The following is a 16521-nucleotide window of genomic DNA, read 5'->3' as shown; positions in this document are numbered from 1 at the left end:
CTCCAAGGAGTCTAAATACCACAAAATGCATGGGAGCCACTTAGGGCAGGCATGGGGCCACACGGTCTCTAGGCCTTAACTTCAGCTCTTCTGGCCCTTAACCTCCGCCCTGTCCACCCACGCTGCGCTCCTATTGTTCACAGACTAGAGAAAGGAGCAGAGGGTCCCTGGCTGCATCCTGCCCTGTCCTGCTCATTCTCCCCCAGCTGCAAGGACTCCCACAGAGGCAAACTCATCACTGGAGAAGGGTTTGGCCCCCACTCCACATGCAGAACTGGGAGGAGACGTGAAAACATGTGTCTGGCCACGGTGCTGTTGACAAGCCTGAAGATCTCAGCCTGCAAATGACAGGTGCCCACAGCCCAGAGAGGTGGACGGTCCCTTCGGCACAGCCTCTCTGCCCACGGAAAACTCTCACATAGCTGATGAGGCTGAGTGTGGTGATGCAGGGGCACAGGAACAGGCTGGAGCCTTGGCCCGCTGGATTTGCAACCTCAGGCATGTTCACTGGAGAGAAACTCCTACTCTTCCACAGGGTGCTACGGCCACTGGACCCACATCGAATTACTGACTCTGCTCTGTCTCACTTTGTGACCAGGGCACATTTACCCGCTTTCAGTCTGGAGTTTTTCATCTGTAGAAGAGGGGACAGAAACTCAGTTTGTAGGTTGTCATGAGGATTAACTTTGCAGAAACAACGAACATCACACAGAACCTAGCACGATGCCTGGTACGTCCCCAGGGGCTGCTTCCCAAGGACTAGTGCCCTCCCCTGCCCTCCCCTTCCTTTCCCTCTCATGCCCTCCCGCCCTTCCTTTCCCTCCCACCCTTCCTTCTTTCCTGCAACTCTGCAAGACAGCACCCTGGCCTGCTGCCCTGTACCAGCTGGATGAATTTGGGTGAGTTACTCAACCTCTCTGGGCCTGGGTTTTCTTATTAATAAAATGGAATAACAAGTCCTTCCTCATGGGGCTATTGTGAACACTAAATAAGCATGTGAAACTCTGAGCCCAATGGTCAACGAATTTTAGTAACAAACATAACGTCCACTGTTCAGATTTTCCCCCTTGGCGAGGTGCCTGCAGCTCCCCTTGGTGATGATGGACATTTCTCCCAGAGATGGCCTCTGACTGTTTCCTCAGAGTGGCACTGAATTCAATGGCTCACAAACAGTGAGGTGGAGAGGGGCTGGGCAGACCTCCAGCTCAGACAGGAGTCTCCAGCCACAGGACCCAGCCTTCCCTGGAGCCCTGCAGGACAGATATGCCTCATGGATGCCTGCCCACCCCTGCTGGTAGGGAGGGAGTTGGCTCAGTCTGGGGCCCAACTCTCAGGACGTTTCTAGTCCCTTGGGAGAAGCTCTCAGACTATCACTAGCCCAAAGAGACTCTGCTTTTAAGCCTAACAACTGGAATTCTGAAAGTCCCATTTCTCTAGGGCAGGGGACTGGGAGTCCCACCCCAGCATAGCTGTTGCTCAAGCCGGGGTCTTCTAATTTAGCCGTGCCTGAGCCAACACACAAGGAGGAGCTCAGACAGGCACATTTCAAGAGCAGCTGGAAGCAGGGGTCTGGAGTCAGAGAGACCTGTGGTTTCGGCTCCAACTTCCACATCTGTAAAATGGGCACAGTAGCAATCAATGCCTGGGAACACTGTTACCATAGGATAAAATGAGAAAGCACTTAGTATGGTGCCTGGCACCCACAAGTGCTCAGAATGAACAGTTGCTAAGGAGGCTGACATGACAATAGTGCTGTTGCTGCTATGACTTGCCCTGAGGCCCTCTGCTCCAAACCTCCCCTCCAGCACACATGGCCCTCACCTACCCGGCCTCCCCATGGGCTGGCATCCCAGAGCTCCATCTGCAATGCTGCCCATGCCCAGGGTCAGGACCAAAGCAAAGCAAAGCATTCTTGTTGCTGAAGGTTTCAAGGAAACCTCATCCCTTCAAAAGTCAACGTCCTGTTCTGAGGATGTAGCTCAGTGGAAAAGCATGCTCCAGGCTTTGCTGGGTACCTGGAGTTTTTAGTCAGTTGACCCTTGTGCTAAAGTTGAGTTCTGCTTACCAGAAACATGCACACTGGCTTTTTCCTCTCTAGAACTACACGGGCAAGCCTACTGCCTTCTGCCTAGATGATTCTTTCAATGTTGTCTCTGTTAACTCGTAGGCCTGGCTATGTGTTGCTAACCTGCCTGACTATTCAATCAATCTTCTCGACAGGCGTTGTTGTTTGTGCACAACTAACTCATGCACCATCCTGGTGTGCATCCACTTGGCTAGGAAATTCCCGTCTAGTATCCTGAGTTCTGTCTCCTTTAGACAGGTGCGGGTCTCTCCAGAATGATGGATAAGCTCTGGGTCCACTGAGAATCAGACATGCCGTGGTTGGAGCTCTGGCCCCACCTGTCCCTGCTGTGTGACCTTGGGCAAGTTCCTCAGCCTTCTCTGAGTTGTACTTTCTTCATTATTAAACAAGGTTCAAGATCCTGAGCATGCATGTGACCACAGAGGTGAGGGGCCAGCAAAGTACCGTTCAGCAACTGGAAGCCTTTCTTATTTTTAGGAGGGAAGGACAATACATTCCTGAAGGGACAGAGGGAGAGAATTGGCTGTCCCTGGAGATGCAGGGAGGGGCCTGGGTTCTGAGGTGAACTCATCCCAGGCCAGGCAGACAGAAGACGATCTTGTGGCAAACAGCTGGAGCCACCCCTGTGGGCCTTGAGCTGTGTGCCAGCCCCGCCTGTTCCAGCAAAGGGGCCCTGGGGTTGACACAGACGGTGCCAAGCTTGATGGGGCAGCAGCCAGCTTTCCAGATGTCTGTCTTATACGGTAACTTAAAAATGTGGCCTCAATCAAAGTAGCTTTCGAGAGCTGTGTGTTCCCTACACTCTGGCAGGGGGCACTGCAGAGGCTCTGAGCGGGGACCTTTGATAATTCCCAAGGAGTCAGGAAGACACAGCTCTTAGCTCCAGCTAAGTCCTGTAAGGTCAGCAGGGAACGTGCTGCCACAGGCAGCCTAGATTGACTCTTGGAGCCATCTCTCTGGGAAGGAGCTCTGCGGAATTCTTCTGGAAGAAAAGGGATTTCTCTGTGCCATACAATTGACGCTGGAGGCAGTTCTTTCCGTCAGGAGCGGTATTCTGCAGTGGCCTTCCTCAACGAGGCATAACCCTATCTATCAGAGGAGAAATAGAGGCAAAGCCGCTAGGGCCAAGAATGTTCTAGAACTCAGAAGTCCTGCCAAAACCATTCTAGCAGCTCATCCTTTCAGCCTCTCAGGCCTGCACGGTAGCTTGCTTGTCATGCCTGCTTACAGCAACGTCCCCTCAGCCCCAGCCCCAGGCTCAGGCATGGAGCTAGGTTTCCCAGCCTCTCGCTCCTTCTCTATGCAGTGCCCACCCGCACTTCCATGCGTTTTAAGGGTTTACGTCGCCCTGGTCTTTGTTAATCTTGTTCAGCATGTTGGAGTGATTGACATCTGGGGTCTGTACCCAGCTTGCTGAGCTTTGCTAAACACAGTGGGACAGGGGAGGCCACCACCTGGGAGGGTGGCAAGGGTGGGGGTGAGCCTTGGGTGCTGCTGGGATTCTGCACCCACACGTGCATGGGGGCACCTGACCCACAGAGCTCTGTTCCTGCACTACCACTACCTGGACAGAGCTGGCCAGCTCTGCTGGGATCAGGGTCTCTGGACACCAGAGGGCTGAGCTCATGAGGCTGGCACACCAGTGGGACCAGGAATGAATGTGCAGGTGGGTGGGCAGGCAGTCCCTGAAGAGCAGGTTTTGGTCTTCTCCCTGTCCTTTTTCCTCCCAAGTGAAGGCTCCCCAGTACTCAGAACCGATTCCTAGGTCTAGGAATGTGGCAACTGCCCATCAGCCCTGGCTGAGGGGATCAAGCACAGGATTTCTCACTGACAGCAGGTGTCCCTGGCCAGGATCCCTGATGGGCTCCCATGTCCTGGACAGGCCAGGTCTTGTGCTCCTATTAAAATCCTGTAAGCACTGGAAGTGACACGTAATTGAAGAACCTGGGGTGGCTTCAGTTTGTATTCCCACAAATATCACCGACATATCTCTGGTCACTAACATCACTAACATCTGGTCACAAATTGGCCCAGTAAGTTAAAGAGAAGAAACAGACCCCATAGGACCCTGCAGGACCCTAAGTGCTGTCCCCCACCCAGAGGGCTGCATCTCGAGGGCTCGGGATCATGCCTGATGACCAAACCTGAGACGCCTCAGGGCTTGAAGACTGGCCCAAAGGAAGGTTCCGAGAAGAGCAGTCCTTAGCTGCGAGGAAGGCTGGAGGTGGAGCCCAGTAGTGAAGCAGGATTTTAGGGAGGCCCCTTCCAGAACCCCATTCCTTAGCCACGGGACACCACTCTTTCCCTTCTTCACCCACAGCCCTTGGCAGCTAAGCCCACTCTTCCCTCCCCCCTGCCAGGGTTTCTCAGGCCCGAGGCAACACCAGGGCAGCGTCCAGGCTCCAAGACAAAGAGAATTTTTTTTTTTTTTTTTTTTTTTTTTTTTTGCAGTGCTAGACAAGCACTGAGCTATGATCCTGGCCCAACAAGAAAAACTGATAAAGCTACCATGGAATTGGCACTTGGGTGACACCTTGCTGCTCCCTCCTAGGATAGCCTTACTGGATCAGGTGGTTCCTGGGCAAGTCAGCACCTTGGTCAGCAGCAACAGGTACTGGATGCCCCTAGGAGGGCTGGTGGTCCCTGTCTGCATGAGCCAGCTCTTGGGAGCAGAACCTGCCCACATAAATGGCTTCTGACATGTCTGCTTTCCTTCAGGAGAGCCAGGGCTGGGCAGGGCCCAGCAAGAGACACACTGTGCTCCAGGGACTGTTGCTCACTTTCCTGGTCTCACTCTGTATATGCCGTTTTTATGGGTTGTTAAATTCTTCCCTGCCTCTTTGACTGTCCTACCACCAAATCACTTTTCAAATCTCATCTTAGATATCACCTCCTCTAAGATCTACCAGTTTGAGGTAGGGTCCCCTTCCCCACAGTGTACACTGCACAAAAACACAACATTTAAGGGAATTATTGGCATCCTAGATTTTTATACTCATGAATATGGTTCTGAACAAATGGAGAGGGCACTATGATGGCCTGGCTCCACTGTCTACGTCCTCATAGCACCTGGCACTTGTCCAGTTACTACAGGAGCCTCTTTCCTTGATACCCACCAACTGACTGTGACCTCCACTTGACTGTAAGCCTGGAGATGGAGGTGCTGGTTTTACCCCCTCACCACCCACTCAGGGTCTACACACTATGGATACTTCAAAGGGGTGCTAGTCGAAGTAAATATTTGTTGACTAAACAGATTGTGGGAACTAGAAGTCTCAAGAACTGGTCTGATAGGTAGGAGGAAGGAAAATAAGAAGAAAAGTGGAAAAAATATCTCTGGTCTGCAGGGGAGGTGCCAAGTCATTCACGCATTTCTTCCCACGGCGGATGGGTGGTCCCTTTTGCTTTTTTTGAGGATCCCTTCTAATAATGATGAAGGCGGTCCTAACCGTGCAGTCGCTCCTCGGTATCCATGGGAGATTGGTTTCAGGGCCCCTAGATGTCAAAATCCTTGTGAGCTCAAGTCCTTTGCATGAAATGGGGTAGCATTTGCATGTGACCTACGCACCCTCCCTTGTGCTTCACCTCACCCTTAGATTATTCATAGCTCCTTCCGCCATGTGAACACTAATAAGTGGTGTTTACAGTATTGTTTAGGGAACAGGGACAAGAGAAAAGCCTGCACGTGTCCGGCACAGAAGCCGCCATCGCAGGCCGAATACCCCAACGAGGGGTGAGGCGGACATGCTCAAGCGCGTGGGGGCACACCGAGGGTCTGGGGAAAGCAGGAGGCTGCAGGAGAACATGGCCATGCTTCCTTCATCCGTGTGGCTTCAGCATAGTGCTCGCTGCAGGACAATCTCAAGTTTTAACTTTTTGGAACTTTCTGGAATTTTAACTTTTTGTGGTGCTGGGGCTCAAACCCAGGGCCTCAAGCATGTGAGGCAAGCCCTCTACCACTGAGTTACGCCCCTTGGAATTGTTTTCAGAGAGTTTCTACCTGTGGTTGGTTGAGCCTGCAGATTTGGAACCCGCAGACGCGGAGGCCAAGTGTAATAGCTGCTGCGTGCCCACCGAGGGCTGAGCGCACACATCCTTCCTGTTACGCTTCACAGCAGCCTCACAAGTCTGGCATTATACTGTCTTCACAGATGAGCAGACCAAGACGCTGGTGGGCAGAGTCAGGGAGCCTTGCAGCTTCTCTCAAATTTCTATCACACTGGGAAGCTGTCTGCACTTTATTTTTAGTCTGGAAAATGTAGTCACTGTTCCACTCCTGAGACTGACGCTGGGAGCAGCCCTGCCCCTTCCACCTTTGGGCTTCCCTCCAGGCCCCCCTCCAAAATGCACTCACCGAGCTGACTGCTGACAGGCCAAAGGAACACATGCCAGGCCCAGGCCAAGGAGGCAGCCGGCCCAAGCAGGCAGCAGCCAGCCTAGCCACAGGCACCTGCCACCCCTCCCAGATGTCATACCAACGCCCACAAGAGCAAGCACCAACGGGTATTTCACTTACTCCAGAGTCCTCAGTGCTTGGCACATGGGTACATACCTGGGGGTATTTTCTGAATGAATGAATGTTGGGTTTTTGTTTGTTTGATTTTTACCTTTTAAAAGAGGGCAGGAGCCAGGCATGGCAGTGCACGCCTGTTATGCCCGCGACTCCAGAGGCTGAGGCAGAAGGATCACAAGTTTGAGGCCAGCCTCAGCAACTTTGCAAGGCCCTAAACAACTTAGCATGACTCTGTCTCAAAATAAAAAAGGAATAAAGGAATGTAGGAATGTAGTTCAGTGATAAAGCACCCTTGGGTTCAATCCCCAGTACCCTCCGCCCTCAAAAAAAAAATGCAGGGTTCTCACACTCCAAGGCTGAGGACATTCTGGGACAGACAGTGGAGAATGGGAGACAGGAACAGAAGGTAAGTGGTGAGAAACAGACCTGGGGTCCCTCCAGGGAGAAAATGAGGGAAACGCTGGGTCACCAAATCAAGACCGCTGGGCCCTGGAGCCTGGGCAGGGGCGTATGCGGGAGGGATTGGTGGAGGGGGCCCAGCACCAGCAAGGAGCAGCCGCTCACAGGCAGCCAGCAAGGGGCCAGGATTCCTGGGCAGAGAGGCTGAGCCGGCTGAGCCGTGTGCATCCTTGAGTGCTGGCCAGAGGCTCCTTCTAGGCAGATCTGGAAAGCCTCCAGGTGTACCAGCCTGTCCACTGCCTGGGGCCAGAGGTGGTCAAGGGCATGCCCTGCAGCAGAGGTCAGGCCCTGGGAGAGCTTCCCCAGAACCCTAGACCTTGGCACCAGCACTCACCTGGTCTGGGTGGGCACGGAACACAGGAGGTGACCCCCCAGAAGGCTCCCACACTGCCACAGCAGTCCTCCTGGACGGTCAGCTCCAGCAGAGGATTGGCACACTGGAAAAGAGGCCATGGACACCTGTAAGCCTTCACTTCCCTCCCTCACCATGCACACAGCTGTCCCAGGTAAGCCCAGGATGCAGAATGCACACGGCCACAAGACACCCCATCATGGGAGAGGAGCATAACCAGGGGGCCCTGAGAGAAAGGAAGCCCATCCACCCTGCCAGCCACTAACTCCCCACTAAGACACTAGATCTTCCCTGGGCAGGTCCGCAAGCCACCACCCTCAGCCCATAGTCAGAGGGTCCCAAAGGACAGGCTTTCCTCTCTGCACCTCCAGGGAACTCTGGGGTGACCCACGCTGAATGGGGTTCAGTAACACCACAGACTGGAAGGCTAGGAAGGACCTGGGGCTCAGGTCCTTGTCCCCTAGCTCTCCACCTCCCTCGTTCCTCAGAAATGAAGAGCTGCAACCTCAAGAAAAACCACCCCGAGTCTAACCTCCTAGACTCTATTTTGGGGTGCCTGGCCACTGAAAAGTCACCTGGTCTCCCATCACGAGCTAATGATGTCTCCAGGGGGAACGGGAGCATCTCTCAACTTTGTGCCACCAGGGTTTTGGCGAGTAACCTGCCTTCACTAATCCCGCACTTCTGTGACCTGTCCAGACTAGAGGCCAAGCTCCTTGCCAGGCATGATGGCCCAACTGTCCATGAGATGGAGGGTCCTCGGCTCAGCTCTCGGAGATCCCAGGAGGTACTGAGACCAAACCCTAGACTAACTTTGCCTGAGGTGCTGGTGACAACGCCTCTGCAGGGGGCTCCCGAGGTCCTCTTCTGCCTGCCTGGGACTGACAGGTGCCAAGGGGAGGCTAAGAAGGAAGCCGGTCTCTTCATACTCGGACAATTATGTACCCTGGATTTTGCCATCTGGGAAATGGGAGACTCTAAGGACACATTCCACAAAACAAGGAAGAGAAAGAAGAGAAAGGCAGGTCCTGGAAAGACTGTCCTGGAAGGCAGAGGTGAGGCGTGTCCTTACCTGTCCATTCACAGAGCTCAGGTAGCACCGGCCCAGCAGTCCCTGAAGCCTGGGCAGCACTGCGGGGGGTGCCTGGGGGGGCTCCCCAGACCGAGCAGGGATGCTGTTGCTGTCCCAGCGGCCGTGGCCTGGGCTGGAGGGGAGCTGGGGTGGGCCTCTGGCCTCCACGCTGTTCTCCTCCAGGGTCCCGTCTGCCTCACCCCGCACCCGTGCCACCTGGTGGATCTGCACTGAGGCCTCAGGCGGGTGTTGGATGTGCACTTTCACCAACGAGGGGTTCACAGAGGCTGGGCACAGAGTGGGGTTCAGAGTTGAGAAGCAGGGTCCCACCTGCACTGCCCCTTCTCCTGAAGAGTGCCCACAGCACTGGGCCAGGTGGGCCACAGGCTGTGTACTTTCCCCAAACTCCCTTTCCATTTCTTTGCTTGCTATTAGGAACCCCAGAACAATCCCCACTTCGAAGGCAGGATGGAGCACCAACTCCTCGGCTGAGGGACCTTCAAAAACTTCCGTCATCCTTCCTGACCCCATCTCCCCAACACTGTGCAACCCCGAGCTCCAAGCTAGCCACTGCTGGTCCCACCTCAATGCCAGTCCTTTCCCCAGCTGAACCGGATGCTGCCCATTGGTTGAGGGCTGACTGTCTTTCCTTCCATGCAGCCTTCCCAGACTGCTCCAGGCCCCCCTCCCTCCCCAACACTACATAACTCTGTTCTGGTTTTTTGTTTTGTTTTTTAAGATTCCTTTTTTGCAAGCACAGTGGTGCATGCCTGTAATCCCAGGAGCTCAAGGAGGCTGAGATAGGAGGATTGCCAGTTCAAAGCCAGTCTCAGCAACAGCAAGGTGCTAAGCAACTCAGTGAGACCCTGTCTCCAATAAAATACAAATTAGGGCTGGGGATGTGACTTAGTGGTGGAGTGCCCCTGAGTTAAATCCCTGGTAATCCCCCCCTCCAAAAAATCCTTTTTATTTTTTATTTTTTTGGTACCTACTAATGAAAGACAGGGAAAATGAAAAGTTGCATATTGAAATTCTGCTTCTCATCCATCCTCCCTCTATTGTCCAGGAACATGGACTCCTGACCTCACACTGCTTTGCCTTCTCCAGCACAGGGTAAATGCCAAAGCTCAGGAAGGAATTCAGATGGAAGGGAGAGAGAAGTGCAGGGAAGGGAGCAGAGCCCTGCAGGGACGGAGGAGGGAGGACTGACAGGCAAGGAGCGTCTGCAGGTGCTGCCCCGTCTCCAGCCAGCACAGCGAGGGTGGCACCGCCTGATCTGGTGCCCCTCCCAGGCCTACTGCCCCCACCGTCCCACGCTCACCCAGCTGATTGGAGAGAGGCAGTGTGAAGGTGGACTGCTTCAAGGGGCCTTCCAACAGGGCCCTGTGGCGGGAGCCCCTCTCTGAAGTCTCCCTGTCCAGCTGCGGAGCAGGCAGGTGGCAGAACTTCCCGGTGGAGTTGGTGGGGCACCAGCATTCATCCCGGCCGATGCAGCGCCCTCCGTTCAGGCAGGGGATCTGGCAGAAATCTACAACATCAAGCATCACGGTGACCCGTGATCAAAGAACAGCAGCACCCCCAGGTGACTCGCCAATGACAAAAGAGAAGCAGGAAGAGCAGGACGTGAGATCTGGATGGCTAGGGGAACCCAGAACCCCTGAGTCCCCAGAGTGAAGAAGAGCAGATCCCTGGTTTTCCTAAAAAGTCCTTCCATGTCTTCCTGTGATGACCTAGGACACGGGGCAGTGGCATTACTATGAACTCCCTCACTTCTCTGTTGAGGTAACTTGGACTGAGAGGTTATGTGACTTGCCTAGAGTCACATGGGCAGGCTCGGTGAAGACTCAGCTCTCCCTATGACTTGGGACAACTGATGGAGCCCTAGTACAGAGCAGAGGGCTTCCTTCCTTGGGGGAGCTGGGCTCCCGTCCAAGGCAGGCCTGTCCCTTTAGCACCCCAGCCCCCCAGGACCAGCTGGGAACCATCTGGGTCAGGGAAAGGAACTCACAGATGCGGAAGCCGGACTTGGGGTCATGCCCATGGCCGCCCTGGCTGTACAGGGTGGTAGTGTCGCCCCGCTCACAGCTATTGGCACAGCGCCCGCGAGCACAGGTCTGTTTGCAGATGGTGGGGGTGAAGACGATCTTGATCTTCTTGATTTTCTCTGTGAGGTTCTGCCCTGCAGAGAGAGGGCTTGGGTCCAGGGGGCAGGGCTGAGAGGCACAGCCGTGACCTCCAGAGCCTGGTTAGAAAGGCCAGTGGGACAAGGGGTACATTCACCCCCAGAGCATTTGCAGAGTATCTATTAGATGCCCGGTCCAGGGTGGGGACAGGATAACACCTTTGAGAAGCTCATAGATGCAGTTTTGTACACCTTACCCTTGTGATGGGTATGACTTCAGGCTGAGCCACTAGAAATTGCCATTTGTGTAGGTTAAAAGAGCAGAGCACTGGCAGTTTGGGTACATTCAACTTAATATTTCTATTTAACAGGACTGAAGCTCAGAGACATCCAAGTGACCTCCCTTTACACAGCCAGCAAGTGCTGCAGCTGGGCTTTGAACACAAAGGCAGCAAATGGCATGTCACTCAGGCTGGCCAGGAAGGGGAGCCTTTTTATAGGAAGTGGGGAAGATAATGGCTGAGGGATGATTACAGTCAGGTTTGGGGGCCCGATTACCAGAACAAGGATCAGGCACTTTATTTGGTGGGTGTAGGGGAAGCCATCGAAATATTTCCAGCAAGATATCAAGGAGGAAATGTGGAGAACTCGTGATCCAGGAAGAGTGATGGACGGGCAGAGACAGAGCAGCCAAAGTCTCAGGACCTCAACAAGGGCCAAGTCCAAACCAGCTGGTTTGGCAACTCTGGATGGAGTTTGATTCAGGGCAAGTACTCAAATACTATTTTTTGATTGGCTGAAAGAATGATGGTCAATGTGATAATTCACCTCCTCTGGGAGAGTGGAGAGGGAAGTAGAGGGGGGATAAAGAGGGGTGGGAGATTTAGAAGCCCTGTTCCTTAGGCCCCGAGGCAGGGCAGCCTTACCCCAGGGTGAAGAAAGATGATCTGGAGATGCTGCCTGCTGGGGACCATCCCTCTGCTCAAGTCCCAGGCCCATAGGCAGAGCATTGGAAGTCAGCTGGCCGCTGGCAGCGTTGGCTGGATAACGTCGGACCGTCCGGGACAGCCCCGTGTGCTGCTGGGAGGGGAGGACCTGGCTGAGCCCACTCAGGGTCCTATGGAGACAAACAACCATGGCACAGGGGGTCACATCCCAGGAGCAGTGTCTCTGTGCACTCCCTCATCTGGCCACCCACCTCTAGGCCTGCACATTGGAAAAAGGCTCTTAGTTTAGTTACTCTCTCCCCAACCCTGTATGTAACTCTCAACATGGAGGTGTCCCAAGACAGGAAGACTGAGCTAGGGCTGGCCAGCCATCTCTGGGGGAGCACCCTCCCTATAGGGAATAGCAAGGCTTTTGCTGAATTATTCTGGGCAGGCCACTTAGCTTCTCTGGGCCTCAGAACCTTGACTGCAAAATGATGGCTCAGGCTGTTCCTAGGTAGCTCTGACATACTGAGAGTCTTTGGAAACCCACTTATGGGCTGACCCCTGTCCTGAAACCCACCATGCCACCCACTGCCACTTCTTCATACCACCCTTTGTATGAATGAACTGTGGAACAGGTGCTCAACAGACGCCCGTTCACAGGTGGATTCAAGGCAGAGCCTAGAATCTCACTCTCATTTATTTTTATTATAAGATAATATAACAACAATATTCCAGGAGGAAAACATGAACTCATCATCCCCCACCCAACACAGCAAACCCTTCCGCCTATTTCCTCCTGACCCTTGCTCATGTAAGTGATTTACACTGTCATCATCACCCACAGATAAAAGTTAAATTGATCTTTTCACTTTTCTTTCTTTCTTTCTTTCTTTCTTTCTTTCTTTCTTTCTTTCTTTCTTTCTTTCTTTCTTTCTTTCTTTCTTTCTTTCTTTCTTTCTTTCTCTTCCTTCCCCCCCCCCTCTCTCTTTCTTTCGTACCAGAGATTGAACCCAGGAGCACTAAACCTCTGAGCCTTTTTATATTTTACTTAGAGACAAGGTCTCCCTGAGTTGCTTAGGGCCTCACTAAGTTGCTAAGGCTGGCTTTGAACTCGCCATCCTCCTGCCTCGGCCTCCCAAGCTGCTGGGATTGGGATTCCAACATTTTTCATTTTTGTCATTTTCACTGTCCCATGGTAGTTCATCCGAAGATGAATCACAACTTACTCAGATATTTGCCTCAAACATATTTAGTTGTTTTAAACTTTTAATTGTGGCCATTCTTACACATAGGATTTTTGTTTTTCCTGTTAAAATATTCCTTTGGGGGTTTTGTTGTACTATTTTATTTCATTCTGTATATTTGAAAAGTTTAAATGTTTTCTTTTTCAGAGGATCCACTGTACTATTCTCATCTCTTTTATGTGTTTCCAATTTTTTAATAATAAACATTTTGAAAGGGGTGACTACTTTGGGATTAATTCAATCCCTTGGGCTGCAGGACTGTGTCAAAGGTCACAAACACTCATGGCTCTGACATACACTGGTGCTTTGCTTTCTGGAAGGGTCACATTGAATTACACAAACACACCCTGTAGAGCAGACCCTCACTGCAATAACATGTTCATTTTTTGTTTTTGTTTTTGTTTTGTAGTTTGTTCATTGAATGAGCATAAAATGGCACTTCAAAGTTGCTTTTATCTCCCGTTTTAAAATTACTTCTGAGGTTGAAATTTTGTTTGTCAATCTACTTAGATTTGTGGAAACTTTTGGCTCATGACCTTTGACATCTTAACTATTTGAGTTGTTTGTCTCATAAATTTGAACCCACCAGCCGCAGATGCCTTTCCCTGGACTGTTGAGAGGACTAAGAGAACACGGAGACCATGTGGTTATTTTGTGAATACAAGTAAACAGTCACAATTTGAAAAGTATGCTGGAATTTTAAAGTCCCATGAACAAAGGGGTAAAAAAGGGTGAGTTACAGTTTGTACTAAATACCTCTTGCCAGGCCAGATAAGAAAATGCAACTGAATCCCTTAAAATTCTTCTTCATCTAAAGGGAATTAAAAAACTAAGAAATTTTAAAGACTCAAAAATAATAAAAAGAACCTTGTTATACATAACAAGGATGCTCAGTCATCCTTATATATAAAGAACCAACTGCCTAATCTGGTGTCAACATATTTTTACCATCAGAGTCCCCTGTGCCCATTTTATTGTCATTGACTGCTAAAAGGGGCAATTAAATGACAGAAATAAGAAAGACCTGCCTATAGTGAGGTTCACGGCAGATTCTCCCTGCATAGAGGCTGCTATCCCCCTGGGACACCCCAGCATAGTCCTCTGAGGTGGGCAGGAAGAGAGGGCAGTGGGCAGGCTGCAGGCTCTTGGCTCAACTCTGCCCCCTGGGAGGTCTCCAGCTGGTTGCTGCTGCCCTCACCACTTAGAAGGCAGAGGCAGGTGGGCCAGGATGGAGACTCGAGCTGTGCAGACTGCAAGCCCGATTGTCTGGCCTTGTGCCATCTTTACACTCGTTTCCCTTAAGCCAGTCACAGGCCTTCAGCCAAGTCTTGGTTGCATGTCTCATCCTGGTCTCAGTGAGGCTATGGGGCATCAGCAGAAGGGTCTGGTGCCACGTTTGGTCCAAAGAAGCAGAGTCCCCCTATGGACGATAGAGCAAGGGCAACAGAGGAGAGCAGAGCCCCAGTGAAAAGGTAACTTTCTTGGAAGAGCTGCTGCAATTTCAGTCATTGATAGTAGCAGTCCTCAAACTTATACTGCACAGGATGGAACTTGCTCTCTCTCTGGCTTGTTCCAGGGAAGTCCCAGCAAAGCTGCCAGAGTGGACCAAAATTTCATCTCTAGACTTCAGGATTTCATGGATCAGTGAAATTGTGAAATAAATTTAGGAGACCAACATAAGTTGCCAACTTTTTATTTAGGTAAGACATTAAAACACAAACGCATACCAATGATTACCACTGTAATTTCATGTAAGAAAAGACATTTCGATGCCTAAAACACACTCGAACGAATTTAACGTTATGGAAATCTCACCACATTGACTTCCTTTTGTCTCTTTGTGAACCATAAAAAGTCCATCACAGACCAGCACCAAGTCGAGGGGGATCCACTAAGCTCTGCTCTCACCCAAAGACTCTAGGACTCTTTCAATCAATTTGGGGAGAAAAAATTCTCATTCCAGCTACCTGGGACCTCCAGGCCCTGTGAAAACAACCTCAATGGTGTGTGTACCCACAACTGTGTCACACAGTTAAATGTGCAGGGTGCACCCATACACTGCTCCCCCATGCTAAGATGGATGTGGAGACACTGGGTGAGGGACTAGGGTCACCTACTCCATCCACTTCCACTCTTGCCTGGTAGTTTCATGCCAATTTATAAAGATATAAATAATTTGGGCTTCCAAAAACTATTTGTTATTGAAGAGTCTTTGCAGCTAAAAGACAAGTTGAAAAGATCAATGTAAGGTACATAGAATAATCATCATTACCATTCACTGAACACTGAGTCAAATGCTCTATTTTTATTTATTCATATTTTTATTTTTTGAGATGGGGTCTTGCTATGGTGACCAGGCTGACCTCCAACTCATGATCCTCCTACCTCAGCCTCCCTGGGTAGCTGGGATTGTCATCAGATAAGTATCATCAGGTTCAACTGAGTCAGGTGCTTTAAATATGTCACCTTATTGCTTAACTTAGCAATTAAGAAAAGTAAGTTCCAGAATAATATGGATGATATGTTTTCAGTTTTATGTTTTAAGAAAAATGTCTCCCTCTGCCTTAGACATTTATATAGGCAAAAGAAAGGTATGGAAAGATTTGTAAACAGTGGCAGCTCCTTGGGGATGAGGGTGACTGTGTATGTGTAACTACAGTTTTAAACTTTACATAGTTCTACATTTTTGGAATTTTTAAACAAGAAATATGCATCATGCAGAATACATATGTATTCCTTTTGTAATAAAAACAAATCTCTATTATTCCCAGAAACTCCATCTTAGAGCTAGGGCAACCAAGGTTCAAAAAAAAGCCTGCACACGACCCAAGTTGGACTGTGGTGGGGGACAGGGTTGCAGATGTAAGAAAGACCATATCTAGAAGGACTGTAGAAAGTCTCAGGAGGAAACAACCTTTGAGCTGGTGCTTAAATGGATGGATAGGGTCTCAAGAACCCAGAATTAGATTAGAAAAATAAGGTAGAAAATACACAGAGGTGGAAGCACCGGCCATGTTTAAGAAAGAATCAGGAGCACAGTTTGAATAAAGCACAGAATGGAAGTAAGGAAAGGAGAAGGAAATGATAGCCATTTGGTGTCAGGAAGCATGCTAAGTGTTTCCCAAAATATATCATTTATTTAATCAAACAACTCTATGATCAAAAACCACTGCTTGGGCAAAACTGCCCTAAACAAAGTAGAGGATAAGTAGCAAATGGGAAAAATATGTGTAATCATATCAGAGACAAAAGAGGAATCTTTGTAACATCTAAAGAGTTGCTAGAAATAGGAGAGTCCAGCAGCTGTAAAAGAAAGTCAACAAAGGATATGAAAAAAATCAGTTCAGAGGGGGAAAAGTGTTTCTTATGCAGAGAGAAATATGGTCAACCTCTTATAAGAGATGTGCAAGGGAAAACTAGTCTAAGACAGGAGGTCTTAATCCATCAGACTAGCAACACTGGAAACGTTTAAAGACACCCATTTGGTGAGACTGCAGAAACAGGCATCCTCAGATGTTGCTGGCAGGAGTGTAAACTGATACGACCATTTTTTTTGTGGGGGGAGGGTACCAGGGATTGAACCCAGGGGGTTTAAGCACTGAGCCACACCCCCAGTCCTTTTTTACATTTTATTTGAGACAGCATCTCACTAAGTTGCTTAGGGTCCCACTAAGGCTGCTAAGGCTGACTTTGAACTTGAAATCCTCCTATCTCAGCCTCCCAAGCTGCTGGGATTATAGG

At 50.6% G+C, this 16521-nt stretch overlaps 1 protein-coding gene across 5 annotated transcripts in view; it reads right to left on the bottom strand.

The window, feature by feature from the left end:
• The window catches only part of LTBP2 (latent transforming growth factor beta binding protein 2), a 105117-nt gene that overhangs the window by 44584 nt on the left and 44012 nt on the right, over positions 1-16521 (bottom strand). For all 5 annotated transcript variants that reach the window (XM_079129735.1, XM_079129736.1, XM_079129737.1 and 2 more), the window contains exons 4-8: positions 11531-11721; positions 10491-10661; positions 9804-10010; positions 8483-8769; positions 7393-7495 (exon numbers count right to left, since the gene is read on the bottom strand). In XM_079129735.1, coding sequence (XP_078985861.1) covers positions 7393-7495; positions 8483-8769; positions 9804-10010; positions 10491-10661; positions 11531-11721 — 959 coding nt within the window. The remainder of the gene's footprint in view (positions 1-7392; positions 7496-8482; positions 8770-9803; positions 10011-10490; positions 10662-11530; positions 11722-16521) is intronic.

The sequence above is a fragment of the Sciurus vulgaris genome (genome assembly GCF_902686455.1).
Source record: "Sciurus vulgaris genome assembly, chromosome: 2".
In the NCBI taxonomy this organism is placed as follows: Eukaryota; Metazoa; Chordata; class Mammalia; order Rodentia; family Sciuridae; genus Sciurus; species Sciurus vulgaris.
This window is presented reverse-complemented; position numbering and strand designations above follow the sequence as displayed.